The following is a 14,557-nucleotide window of genomic DNA, read 5'->3' as shown; positions in this document are numbered from 1 at the left end:
GCCCGCTGAGCACTGCATTGCTATCTCGGGTCTGGACTAGGCTGCTGACTTCCATTGGCGGAGCTCTCAGAAAGCAGACCAGGCAGTGCCCAACTTAGGAAGTTTCAAACCCTCCCATGGGTCCGATGCCAGTTTGCTTTTAAAAAGCCACTTAACCCCATTTTTCACTTTGCAGAGAGAAGAAACCACCTAGATGTGTCCCAGTCCTTTCTACCATCTTAGACTGGGGGACAGGCCGTGTGTGTGTGTGTGTGTGTGTGTGTGTGTGTGTGTGTGTGTTACGGTTCTAAGATATGAGTCATTGCTCAATTGGAGAAAGGCAGGAAGATGGCGAGAGGGGTTTTGATAGAGAATACCAAACCTATTCTGTAAGCCATCAACTATTTCAGGGCTTCTTTATGCTTCTCTTTAGCAATTAAGAGGAAGCCTATTGTCAGATATACTCTGAGAGGAGGCTTTTTTTTTTTTTTTTTAGTGAAACTTTAGCAAACTGCTTTACCTTGCGAGGAAATTCAATTCCCTGGAAACTGCCTTTTCCAGGGTTAACCTGGGGCAGCTTTCTCTTTGGCTCCCTCGCAAAGAAAATTGTCCAGGGTTCTGGAAACCATAGTTGTTGAGCCTCATGCGATGTCTCTTTTCTCTCAGCTCATGTAACAGTGACTAGAGGAGACTGGTGTGATGTGGCATATTTTTTTTCTCTCTTTTCCATTTTGCTGGCGCGTCGGTGCACACACTCCCTGAGGGCCTCAGAGAGCTGTGTTCCTAAAGGAATTTATGACAGTCAGCAGGGACAACTGAAATTTGAGCTCGTGTCAACCCAGAATTCCTCGGGGCCCCGCTGACCCATGTCTGCGGTTTATGGAGCACCACTGCTACCCGAAGATGCAGGCTCATTCACAGAACCTTCTTTAAACAAACAGAGAAAAAAAACCCTCATGACATTGGCAAATGCATTTTGCTTAAAAACTTTGCAGTGTGGCCCAGCTGGTGTGGCTCAGTTGGTTAGGTGTCAGCCAGGTGCCAGGAGGTCTTTGGTTCCATTTCCTGTCAGGGCACATTCCCAGGTTTCAGGCTTGACCCCCAGTAGGGGGCGTGCAGGAGGCAGCCCATTGATGATTCTCTCACATTGATGTTTCTATCTCTCTCTCCCTCTACCCTCCTCTCTCTAGAATCAATGAAAACACACACACACACACACACATACACACACACACACATACACACACACACACTTCGCAGGTGTATCTCCACAGCCAGGTAGACTCCATCCCTCCCCGGACGCCCTTCTCTCTCTGCTCTGCAAATGCTCTTGGAAACGGCTGGTAAAGTGCACACAGAGCAGACCTGACAATGCTGAAAGCCCAGCAGCTGCCTGTGAGCTGTCGTTCTGCTTTTAGGTGTTGGAAAGAACTTAGTAGAATGGAGGTTGACTTTGAGACCATATCTCATGTGTCCCGAGAGAAGCGCATGGTGCGTGACCCCTTGAGTGGTGTCAGGGGCTTTTCCCACAGCTCATTGGGACAGGTGGGTCTCTGGTGAAAATCCCACAAGCCCAGAGGAGAAAACCAAGAGCTCTGGGAGTACAGGGAACCCACCAGCCACAGCGCTCCTTCCCCCAGTCATCTCCCACTTCCTCGCGTCTCTGGCCAGGCATTCAGAGCAGGTATATGGGGGGGGGGAGGCGGGGAGACTGCAGAAATCCCTTCCACCTGCAGGTACGTTGTTACTCTTATTCTGTGTGGTTGTCCAAGAAGTAGAGAGATTTCAGTAGGCATCCTTGATCTGGGGGGATATGTTCAAGACCCCCAGTGGACACCTGAAACCGTGGATAGTACCAAATCCTTCTTATGTTTTTCCCTGTCCATGTATACCTAGGATAAAGTTTAACTTATAAATTAGGCACAGTAAGAGATTCACAATAATAAAATAGAAAAAATTATGATAATATACTGTAATAAAGTTATGTGAATGTGATCTCTCTCTCTCTCTCTCTAATTGAGACTTAGCTATTAGAGACGGATGGGCAGGGAGCAAATACAATGGGGATACCCTGGAAAAAAGGATGATTCGCTTCCCAGTGGAACGTTGCGAGATTTCATCATGCTACTCAGAATGGCATTAAATTTAAAAGTTACGAATTGTTTAATGCTGAAAATTCCCACTTAATATTTTCAGTCTGTGGTTGACCGCGGGTAAGTGACACTGCAGACGACGGGGGACTGCTGCATTTGCTCTATGTCGTTGCTGGGTACATGCCTCCTCATTCAGAAGTTCAGTCTCTAGTGACTGCTCTTTGTGATTGAGGCTAGCCGGGCTAAGATAGGTTATGATTAGGATCATCAAACACTAATTCATCTGACCCTGCCTCGTTCTGCAGTTATTTGTATGCATGGCTTGCTGGCCCCTGAGGCTGTAAGCCCCCCAAGGCTGGGCACTGCGTCTTCTCCCTGGCAGCGTCCCCACAGCTCCCGCTCTGTGTTCTGTCTTCACTGCCTTCCGTGTGCCAGCCCCAAGCCAGGCATGGGTGGGATGGAGGTGGAGAAGGACAGTCCTCACCTCAGAGGTTTGCTTTATGATTTGAGGGAGCTCACAGGACAGTAAATACGGTGTTTGGGGATGACATCGCTGCATATTAAGGTACCAGTCGTGCTTACTGTCATCACTACCTCGTGCAGCAGAAGTGGGGGCTGAGGTGGGTGCAGCAGGTGCATCTCTGGAGCCTAAGGCACAGGGACGCCCGGGGCACTGCCCAGGGCAGGGGGTGAAGAGGCCGTTTACACTTAGGGGGTGTGGCTTGTTGGGCTGTCACTCCTGGTCGTATTCCAGGCTGCAGCTGGTCCTGCCCACATTTTTCTGGGGGTGGATCTGTTAACAGGTACCTGGGAGGGTGACGGGTAAGGCTCTTCGCCGGGACATTTTCCTGTTCAGAGGAGACTCTTCACTCCAGGTCACCCACTGGGGAACAGCTGGAAATGCAGGTGCTAGAGGCAGACCTGCTGACTGAGGCCCCTGTTCCACCCCCGCTCACATGCTCTGTGCCCGTGGATTCGATATGTAACCTCTCTAAGCCTCGGCGTCCTCATCTGTAAGTTAGGGTACTAATGGTGCCCGCCTTGTTGGTGTTCTGAGCCTAATGGAAAGCCAGGCCGTACCTGACACACACATTGAAACAGAATGTGGATGAGAACATGAGAGAGAAGCCAGGATGTGTGGCTGCCACATTTCCAGGTTGCTCCTGGTGGTGGGTGGGTCCCGGGGCACAGGAAGGGGTCCCCTGGTACCATCTTCTCCTCGGGACTCATGGCTCCGTGACAGATGGTCTCCCAGGCTGGCATGCCCCTTCGGATAGAGTTCTCAGGTCTGTTGTGCCCAAGAATCACCTGGAGCAATTGCAAGTGCTGACTCCTGGGCCCCGACCTAGAGATTCCGACTCACTGGGTCTAGGGTGCGGCCTAGGACTCGGCATTTTAAATAAACACCCCAGGCATTTCTGATGTCATCAAGGCCTTCAGGATCCCCATTTGGGCTCTTCTTTATGTGCCTCCACTGGCCAGCCCTCCCAGGCCCCTCTAGCTCATGGGCAGGTATCTGCAACCTCTGCCTTTCCCGCCCTCCCCACCCACATGTGCACATCGAAGGGAAGAAGCAAGGACCCTGATGGAGCATTTATGTGCCTGACACTATGCTGGGTACGAGGAATCCATAGAAGACACCACATGAGGCTGGGTAGCTCCATGTGAGGCGCTGGTGGGAGATACCAGGGGGCTCATGGGAAGGCCATTTAGGCCATTGGAGGGGGCCCAACAAGGAAAGGTTTTCAAAAATAGGGGACCACAGAGCCGAGTCTTAAACCGAGGAGGCATCAGAGGGGATGGGTGTAGGGAACTACAAACCTCTTGATATCACTGGGGTGTCGGGTAGAGGGCAGGGAGTAGTGGGCCAAAGAGCTCATTCCTCTAGGAATGTCAGTGACCCTTCTGTCAGCAGCCCTTAGGATCGTGGCTTTTGAAGAAATTGCTCTGATGACACAGCATCCTGAGGCTCGATAATACCGAGAATTTACAGCTGCCAAATGCAGCTGTTGTGACTGATCAATGAGATTCACCAAAATACTCATTTATAGGAAAGTTTTGCTGCAAAGACAAGAAGGCTCTGGGCCATTTGTTGAGAGAGTCTCTCCACTCTCCCAGGCCAGGGAAGCCACCGATGAGATGACTGGCCATGGAGGTGGGGAGGGATCACATGGGGGTGATTGGAAAGGGTCTGATTGACAAATAGGTTCCATTCCCCAAACCTCCTCCAGGCACCAGGGAATGGGGACTTGGGGTGCTGTGTTGAGAGGAGTCCTGTGGCTGAACTTTGCTTTTGAGGCTAGGGTGGGGGGAGTGTCTCCCAGGTCCTGAGGCTGGGGGCCACATGCAAGGCTTGGGATTTGCCATCCGGGTTTGAGATTTTATGTAACTGGCTGTCGATCCAGTTGTCTCCTTTCCTGTGGGTTATACAGTTGGGTTTTTGAGCCTTACATGCAAGACTTGGCATTTATACCAATTAGTTTTCTTCTTGTTAGTTTTGACTTATTATTTTGGCCCTCAGAAGTCCTTTCTGGTCCTGACTCCGCTATTCAGCTTATTTGAAATTTCTCCCAGCATCGTATGTATTAGTGTAGAGAGAACAAGTGGCCCCCAAATTTGGACAAATGTCAGGAAAATGTTACCAAGCAGGGAATGATTTGCTCATGAATCTAAGCCATGTCTTAGGTCCCATTAAGAAGTCTAGGGTGTCTCCCTAATACAATACAATGGCGTTTTCAGGGCATTCCCCGGGGGTTCTTTGGGAAGATGTGAGTAGAGCAGGACTGATTCAAAGAAAGTCATAGCTCATCAAGCACTGTGACATGTCTGGCACGAGGTTATGCAGCAGCTGGTGGCTGACTAATGAAGACATTGGAGAGGGAAACATTGGCTGTGGCCTTTCCAGCCCTGGCCAAGGACCATGGGCCCCAGTCAAGTGCCATAAATACAGGGACTTGTAGGTTACGTCACACTGGGGGCAAAAAGAAAGATAGTCCGAACTGCCTCTGAAATATCCTTGAAATCACCTATAATCTCAAGAGCTAGTAGTCACAGTCTGGAGGTACGTGGGGACGGAACCACAGGAGGTGGCACAGGGCCACATCTCAGGCACCTGTGGACACAAGCTCGCCCCGCACTAAGGCAGATGGGATTGCAGTGCTGTGCTGCGTGGTCGTCTTTCCTCTCCGTCTCTGTGTCTCTCTCTTTCTCTGACCAGCCCACAAAGTCCAATTCACACAAACCAAATGCTCACGGGGTGCAATTTCCCTGAGCGATTTATATATTCTTATAATAGTAGGTAAGCACCACTGTTACAGTTTGAGGCGACTAATTCTTATGATCTTTCTCTTTTCTTTGCTCTGACCCCTGGCCCGCCTAACAGCCCTCTGTCGTGAATGGGGCTTTATCCGGAAGGTTATGTGCGCACTGTTGATGTGGCCAGTCTTGTCTGCCCACCCTTCTTATTTCTCATTGAAAAATAATGTCGGCGCTAATAATCAGCGTCTCATGAGTACAGTTGACCCATGAGCAATGCAGAGGTTAGAGGCGCCAACCCCCTGCAGTTTAAATCATGAATAACTTTGGACTCCCCCCAAATTTAACTGCTAACAGCCCCGTGTTGACCGGAAGCCTTACCGATAACATAAACAGTCGATAAACACGTCCTTGGTATGTTATGTGTATTATATACTGTACAAATACTGAGAATAAAGGAAGCTAGAGAAAAGAAAATGTTATTAAGAAAATCATGAAGAAGAGAAAATACGTTTACGGTATGTATTTTTAATATATTTTATTGATTTTTTACAGAGAGGAAGGGAGGGGGATAGAGAGTTAGAAACATCGATGAGAGAGAAGCATCGATCAGCTGCCTCCTGCACACCCCCTACTGGGGATGTGCCTGCAACCAAGGTACATGCCCTTGACCGGAATCGAACCTGGGACCCTTGAGTCCGCAGGCCGACGCTCTATCCACTGAGCCAAACCGGTTAGGGCATGTTTACGGTATTTATTGAAGAAAATCCGTGTATAAGTGGGCCTGTGCAGTTCAAACCTGTGTTTTTAAGGGCTGAATGTATAATGAGCTAATTTACCTTTTTTTTTTTTTGGTTTCTCGGAAATAGATAAAATTGAGTACCTCAGTCTTTGTTGTAGAGCACCAGACCCTAAAACCAGGTTGGTAAAATGACTCAATTTCATGTGCCAACTGCAATAGATTGTAGGATCCTGAGGCTGCGTGCCGGCCGAGCGGGAGAGTGATGTCTGACAGAGAGGAAGAGTAAAGGGCATTGCTAAGCCTGCCCTCGGCCAGGCAGTCACGCAGAGCGGAAGTCAGCATCCTCCCACCCCCTCCCTAGCACTCCGTCTTTATAGTCTGTATCCTGCTATTATTTGTCTGTATGCCTGCCTTTCACAATTGGGAGTCGTTCCTTCATTGTATTCCCAGAGCCTGACACACAGTAGGTACTCACTAAATATTTGTTGAATGTCTGGCTTTACCTAACTGGTGAATGTGGAATCTTCATTTCTTCCCCTAGAATCAACCATTTGCATTGCTGACATCCAAATATAGAATTCCCGACTCACCTGATCCATCCCATCTAGGAATGAAAACATAAATTATATATGTTTCCCCCCTTCTTACACTCCTACTGGCTCATAATAATAATAATGATCTCTCTCTCCCTCTTTCTTTCCTTTTTAAAAAATATATTTTTATTGACTTCAGAGAGGAAAGGAGAGGGAGAGAAACATCAATGCTGAGGGAGAATCACTGATCGGCTGCCTCCTGCACGCCCCCCAACTGGGGATCAAGCCTGCAACCCTGGCATGTTCCCTGACCGGGAATTGAACTGTGACCTCCTGGTTCATAGATCCATGCTCAACCGCTGAGCCGTTCCAGCCAGGCTCTCTCCCCCTTTGTCCCTCTCCCTCTCTCTCATTATAAAGCAGCCTTAATTTTTCTCCCCAGTGTTCCTTTGAAACTTGCGATAAGCTAGTTTTTTTCTCTGTCCCTTTATGACATTTTCATCTGCTTCTTAGTGTTTCTGTTCTTTCTTTGGGAATTTAAAAAACAACAACCATGATTATTCCTAGAACAGTTTTAGCCCCTGGCTCACTGCCACTTTCTTCAACGTTACTCTTGCCATAATTCTTGGTGATTTCAATATCCATATGAATGATCCCTGAATAGCTTTGCCTTTCTTTCCTCCAATATTCTTATCCTCCACTATCTCTCAGCTATTGCCCCTCTTATCATACTCTTGACCCTGTGATTATAATGATTGCGGTCCCGCCATAATCTCAGTTCAAACCTCCTATCTTCCCAGCTCACCCCTTGTAAACCTTCCAGTATTCCAACGTCAATAACTGTGACCTTACCTGGACTTCCAGTCCATTGATCCTGCTGCTTCTTCTCTGTCCTTCATCCCCTCATTTCTTCTACTCCCTGCTCCCCCAGGGTAATTCCACAGGAAATCATTGTAGTCTTCCTGTCGATTGCTTTTGCCTGATTCATCACTCTCGCTTGGCTAAATGACAGCTCTGGTTAAATCAACTTTTGCCTGTTATCCTCCTACACCTGTAGCTGTAGCAAAACACACACCATGTTATTGATCTCATTTCAATTCCATGATCACCACCCTCAAGTCATCCTTTAATGCTGCCCAGAAATCATACTCTAGTTGCCTAGTCCATATAATATACCCTTATACTGTTCTAGAAATTGTTACTTTTTTTCACTTGTATCATTCAATTTTCTACAGTTTTTTTAAGTGCCCACAAACCATCTGCTTGTGGGAACTTTGCTGGGAATGAATATGAAATATCACATTTTCTGAAATTCATCTCCCTTCCCCACTCCACCCTGGGCATTTGCCTATTGTCCGGGCCACATCCTTCCTGTTCCCCACAGTCCCTCAAAGATCCATGGCCTCAGCTCCATCTCTCTTGTCCCAGCCCTCAGTCTCCATGGCCTTGCTCCTCTGATCTCTCAATAAGCACTTGCCAAGGGGATGAGAATGGGAACAGCTTGCAGCCTGATCTCGGGAGGCGAGCATCTGTTTTCATGCTTTTATTAAATAAAAAAATACAAGTAGACATTTAGCAGAGGAGAAGCACTTGGCAGGAGGCACACGAGTTTGGGCCATAGCTTTCAGTCCCCGTGAATCCAGGGAAGAAAAGAACTGGCCCCAGAGAGCCGGTACAGTCTCAGTCCGCCTCGAGCACGCTGAGCGCCGTGCGGTCCCAGTGCACCTGCAGCACGCTGAGGGCCGTGCGGTCCCAGTAGCACGCTGAGGGCCGTGCGGTCCCAGTGCACCTGCAGCACGCTGAGGGCTGTGCAGTCCCAGTGCACCTGCAGCACGCTGAGGGCTGTGCAGTCCCAGTGCACCTGCAGCACGCTGAGGGCCGTGCGGTCCCAGTGCACTCTGAGGGCCGTGTGGTCCCAGGGCTCCTGCAGCACGCTGAGGGCCTAGTCCCCCTGGAACGTGCTGAGAACCTAGTGTACCTGCAGCACGCTGAGGGCTGGTGAGGTCCCAGTGCACCTGGAGCACTCCAGGAATGGCAGGTCTAAATGACACAATCATTTCTGGGCATTGCTTGGTGGTTAAAAGCATGGGCTACAGAGCCAGACAAGATAGATGGGATTCAGATCCCGGCAGCTCTACTCCCTAAGTATGAGACCCAGAGCTAGTTATTTAACCTTTCTAGACTCACTGTCCTCATCTGCAAAATGGGACTAGTAACAGTCCCTACGCCCTAAGGCAAGCGGGAAAAATAAATAAGCCAACATAAGGAAAGCTGTCAGAACAAGGCCTAGTACTTACTAAGTCCTCAGTAACAGTAGGTATAAATTATTATTAAATTCTCTTTCGAGTCCTACAGCAGCCTGGTGAGGTATTATCTCCATTCACAGAAGAGGAGACTGTGGGTTAAAGAGGTCAAGGACAGGCTCAAGACCACATGGACAGAAAGTGATGGAGGCTAGACTTGCACTAAGATCATAGCACTCAGTCCGGCTGGCCGGGCTCAGTGGTTGAGTGTTAGTCTATGATTCCAGGTCAGGGCATATGTCTGGGTTGTGGGTTCAATCCCCAGTGTGTGTGTGGGGGTGGGGGGGAGCATGCAGGAGGCAACCGATTAATGATTCTCTCTCATTGATGTTTCTATCTCTCTCCCTCTCCCTTCCAAAAAAAAAAAAATAGATCATAGGGCTTCCCTGCTGAGCATTTCAGAGCTCCCTCCCAGCCTCTGGATGACATTATTTTACCCTGATCATAGAGATTCATATCTCTCCCTTCTCCAGACAAGCCCGGATCTTCCCAGGCAGATGGCACCAAGTATTTACTGTACAATTGCACGGTCATGATTGTGTTTAGCCGGAACGAGGGAGGCTGATTGGTGACAAGTCAGCAACCCTGAGAGGAGGAAATAGTTCCAAGGTTGCACACAGTCTTTGATGAGGGCTTACTGTGTATCTGACTGCTTGGTTACACGGATGGATGGATGGATGGATGGATGAGGTGCGTTTCCTGCTTTGGGGAAGTCGCAGTGAGATAGTGCGGTACTGACTCGCCAGAACTCCTTTTCTGGTGGTTCTCAGAGTGTGGTCCTTGGAGCAGTGGCATCACCTGGGAACTTGCAAGAAACGCAAATTTTCAGGTTCCACCCTAAACCTATAGAATCAGAAGCTCTGAGGGTGCAGCAAGTTAGTTATCAGCAAGTTCTCCAGGGAATTGGGAGGCGCCCCAAGCTTGAGAACCACTGACGGGGCCCTTTCAGGGACAAACCGTGAGACTGGTTGTGAGCCCTCCAGGGACCCGAGGAGACGTCTTAAAGGAAACTGGGTCACTTTGGCTGCCAGGACTCATTGTCAACTCACAGTCATGGCTCCCTCGTCACCTCCAACAACATTTTGAACCTTCGTGGTATTTTTGCAAATGTCCAGGCATCGTGAAGACTACCCATTTGTTTTGACAAGAACGCATCCATTTAGCACACCGTTTGTTCCCTGCAGGGTTTCCAGGCTTCCCTGTAAACTGATCGTGATGCTTGGTGGATGTTGACACCATAACCAAGACCCCAGTAAGAATCCCAGTCCCAGGAGGACTCATTTCCTGTTTCCAAAGAGGAAGTGCGTTCTCAGGGGAACAGTCGCTGTCTGCCTCCCTCCCTTCCCAGGGGCCTTCCATGCATCTCCTCCTCCGTGGCGGGGTCTGGGCCTGGTCCCAGTTCTCAGCAGGTGGAGAGCATTGGGCCACATTCTCCCTGAAGTAAGTTCACACATCAATCAAAGGTGGGAGATATCGGGGAGTGGAGGCGGGGCAGGTAAGGCTCCTAGAAAGGGCTCAGCCTTGCTCCTGGACCCTGTCTTTTTCTTGGGACCCGTGGGTCTGCATCCACTGCTCCAACCCAGGGCCATGTGCTAGACCATGGCGTCTTCGTGAACCTTAGAAAACGGCACCCCTTCAGGTGTCTCTCGGGGTGGGCGCCACCCCCGGGGCTCAGGGCTGGGTTGGGCTGTTTTCTTAAATTCTCACAACCACCCAACAAGGTGGGCATCCATGTTGTCTCCCTGTAGTTTTTCTTTTTCTTAATTATAAAAGGTTTCCAAACTCTCAGCACCTCCATTCTCTCCTCTGCCCAATGTATGTGATACCTTTGGCTCTTTTCTCGAGAGCTTGCTCTGCAGATCGAATGAGATCATCATGATAATAGGCCTCTGGAAAAAGGATTTTTTTTTAAAATATATTTTTATTGATTTTTTTACAGAGAGGAAGGGAGGGGGATAGAGAGTTAGAAACATCGATGAGAGAAACATCGATCAGCTGCCTCCTGCACACTCCCTACTGGGTATGTGCCCGAAACCAAGGTATATGCCCTTGGCCGGAATCGAACCTGGGACCCTTAAGACCGCAGGCCGAGGCTCTATCCACTGAGCCAAACCGGTTAGGGCTGGAAAAAGGATTTTAAAACATCCTACAAATGCCAGGTTTTACATGGATCTTCTCCCAGAGTCCTCAAAGACAGTGTCTGGGGCCCGCGGGGGCCTTACATTCACGCAGCCCCCAATCCTACACGTGGGTGTGGCAGAAGGTGGGTTTCCTGCCAGGATGCTGGCGTTTCGAAGCGTTTCCTCCCCTAGAATTGTTAGACGTGTGAGGCTGCAGTGGCTGAGGTGTGGGTGCAGGCGCTCAGGCGAGTCACGGCCTGGCAAGCCGGCCTGGACGGGATGACCTCATGGGCCTTTCTTAGTTCTCATTTTAATGACTGGGTTCACTGTTTCATTTCTGGCTTCCTCTCTCCTTCTTGCAGCTGTGGTGTTTGGGAATTAGGGCAAGCATTTGAGATTCCTTTTCTAATCCCTATCGAATGTGGAGTTAGCGGCAAAGACTGGGGAAGGGAGGAGGGACTCCCCCTGGCTGGAGGCAGTCGCTCAGAACATCTGAGAAATTCCAGCAGGAATGCCCACTTCCGCCCTCTGGGGTAGGAGGTCTCTCATGTCACCCAATAGCATCCTTCCCCCAGAATGCAATGCGTTCCATCTGCGGACTTAAGCTTCACATAGCCTTCTTCTTGGGTGCTTAAGGAATAAGTCTGGTGGTGGTTGTGATAAGGAAGAGACTTAACATTTGCCTTTCCCCAGTTTAACTGTGTCCTTTGAAGAAATACTTCTTGGTGGATCCCTTAGCCATTTCCACCACTGCCCTGACTGAGATTGAGTCCCCCCCCCCCCCCCCTCAGCCAAATTAGTGCAGCAGTGGTCTGATCACCCACCTTGCAAACCACTACCACATCAATTGACTTTTTATTACATGACTTACCTGCAGAAGACGTAAGTTACATCATATGATGCTAATCATATTACATACACCCCTTGTGGTATCACGTACAAATTTCTCAGTCTGAATGTAAAGGCCTTTTATCACTGGCTTCGGGCAACCCCTCCAACTTAATTCCTACCTGTGACTCCTAGCAGTCCCTCTATCACTTATTCCGTCATCCACCCTCTCCATTGGTGCCTTCTCTCAATTCCGAGCTGGCACCCACAAGGCCAGCTCGTATCAGGACCTTGAACCCAGCCCACTCATGTCCCTGTGTGTCAGCACCACCCAGTTTCATACCAGCTGCTCTTCCACTTGTCCCATTAGCTAAGTCTCCCCAGGTAGACGGTGGTCCCTATCATTGACATTGGTCTCTATCCTAGCTTCTTCCTCATTTCCTGCAGGATCTGGGCAAGCTTCTGTGGCATACAGTAAATAATGAAATCATTTTGACCCCAATCAGGTGTTTGGCCACCTGAAAACTGGATTGATGACTTTCTAGAAAACGAAAGTGTTCGTTTTTCTTGTGAAAAGAAATAGTATTTGTTTGTAGCCAATACTCATGATCACCCAGCCGTGCACACGCACCTGCAACTTTCACAGACACCCTTACAACTTTTCCAGGTGTGAAGAGAAACCGATGGAGATTGGAGATATGGTTTCCCACAATAGCCAACTTGTACTGCGTTCCTCACGCTCTTCTAACGCGTGTGACCCTCCTCTTTCCCCAGAGAGCTCCTGTGAAAATAAGCGGGCAGACCTGGTCTTCATCATTGACAGCTCCCGCAGCGTCAACACCCACGACTACGCCAAGGTCAAGGAGTTCATCCTGGACATCCTGCAGTTCTTGGACATTGGCCCTGACATCACCAGAGTGGGCCTGCTCCAATATGGCAGCACCGTTAAGAACGAGTTCTCCCTCAAGACCTTCAAGAGGAAGTCCGAGGTGGAGCGCGCCGTCAAGAGGATGAGGCACCTGTCCACGGGCACCATGACGGGGCTGGCCATCCAGTACGCCCTGAACATCGCTTTCTCGGAAGCAGAGGGGGCCCGGCCCCTGAGGGAGAATGTGCCACGGGTCATAATGATCGTGACGGATGGGAGGCCCCAGGACTCCGTGGCCGAGGTGGCTGCAAAGGCACGAGACACAGGCATCCTGATCTTCGCCATCGGCGTGGGCCAGGTGGACCTCAACACGCTGAAGGCCATCGGGAGCGAGCCTCACGAGGACCACGTCTTCCTGGTGGCCAACTTCAGCCAGATGGAGTCGCTGACCTCCGTGTTCCAGAACAAGCTGTGCAGTAAGTCCTGCCCCCGTGGCTCTCCCAGGGGCATCATTAGGGTCTCTTTATTCATCTTCCAGGTTCAGTCTGTGCTGCCTCATCCCAGGGACTGTGCCTGCAAGGGGTTCAGCAAAGGCCAAGGTAGACATGGTGACTTTTTGGCACTGAAGGGTCTTGGGTTTGATTTCTGGTCAAGGGTACGTACCTGGGTTGCCGGTTTGTTCCCAGCCCCAGTCATGTGGGAGGCAGCCAATTGATATGTCTCTCTCACATTGATGTCTCTCTCACTCTCTGTCTCTCTCTCTCCCCTCTTTCCTCCCTTCCTTTCACTCTCTCTGAAAAGCAATGGAAAAATATCCTCAGGTGAGGATTAACAAACAAAAAGCCTGGCAAAAAAGCCTGGGTCCACCTAGGGATAATAATCAATCACTAACATTTATTGATCTTAATATGCGCTGTTTTGAGCTATTAGCATATGTTAACTCATTTTATTCACACAACAAACCTGTGAAGTAGGTGCTAGTTGTAATTCCCGTTTTATAGAAAAGGAAACTGAGACCCAGAGAGATTTAGTAACTTGTCCAGAGTCACACAGCACTAAGTGGTAGAGTTGAGATGTGAATGAACCCAGGCATTCTGGCTCTGAACCTACGTCGTAACCACTGTGTGCTACACAGACTTGAAAGATGAGTAGGAGTTCACCGGCTATGTAGTGGGGACGACTGCCTTAAGCCAGGAAAGGAATGATAATTTCTATTGTTTCTTTCTATTTCACTTAAAAACAACAACAACAAAAAACAAGTCCAGATTCCCTGTTAATTTGGTGACCTGCTAAGGAGTCATGACCCACAGTTTGAAAAGTGCTGGTGAGGGACAGGCAGGGAGGGGTGGCCATGGCACCCAGGGACAGGGTTTCCGAGGGAGGCAGGGCTGCCGTGCAGGTGCTCAGACGGAGCTGCGAGCGCTGCTGGGTCTCGGTCTCCCAGTGGGAGTGAGGCGGGAACCTTGATCGAGCGGCCAGGAAGAGATGCGCTCTGGAGCCAGGCTGCCCTTGAGTGCGAGTCCTGGCTCTGGCTCTCACTGGCTGTGTGGACATGAACTTGGACACCGCGGTGGCTTTATAGCCATGGGCAGTGAATTCCCTCACCAGCCACAGCAGGGGTGGGGTAGGCCTCCTGAGGCAGCATTCCCAGGCCACCCCTGAGGCCACCAGAGAAACTTGGAGGCCAGCTGTCCTGTGATTGGCGCCCTGTCTACAGGATGACCAAAACCTACACATCTTGGGGTCCACCACTTTTGCCACCCAATGAGAGAGGACACAGAAATTAGGGGCTGAAAATGCATGTCTGTCCCTGAAAACTCATTATAACCGGGGCAG

The 14,557-nt window shown here is 49.8% G+C and overlaps 1 protein-coding gene across 2 annotated transcripts in view; it reads left to right on the top strand.

Annotated features, from left to right (window-relative positions):
• The window catches only part of MATN2 (matrilin 2), a 109,075-nt gene that overhangs the window by 32,899 nt on the left and 61,619 nt on the right, over positions 1–14,557 (top strand). For both annotated transcript variants that reach the window (XM_006104153.3, XM_006104154.2), the window contains one exon: positions 12,628–13,197. In XM_006104153.3, the coding sequence (XP_006104215.1) occupies positions 12,628–13,197 (570 nt within the window). The remainder of the gene's footprint in view (positions 1–12,627; positions 13,198–14,557) is intronic.

The sequence above is a fragment of the Myotis lucifugus genome, unplaced genomic scaffold (genome assembly GCF_000147115.1).
Source record: "Myotis lucifugus unplaced genomic scaffold, Myoluc2.0 scaffold_548, whole genome shotgun sequence".
NCBI classification, from domain to species: domain Eukaryota; kingdom Metazoa; phylum Chordata; class Mammalia; order Chiroptera; family Vespertilionidae; genus Myotis; species Myotis lucifugus.
Note: the sequence above shows the minus strand (reverse complement) of the source record. Positions and strands in the feature narration are given on the sequence as shown.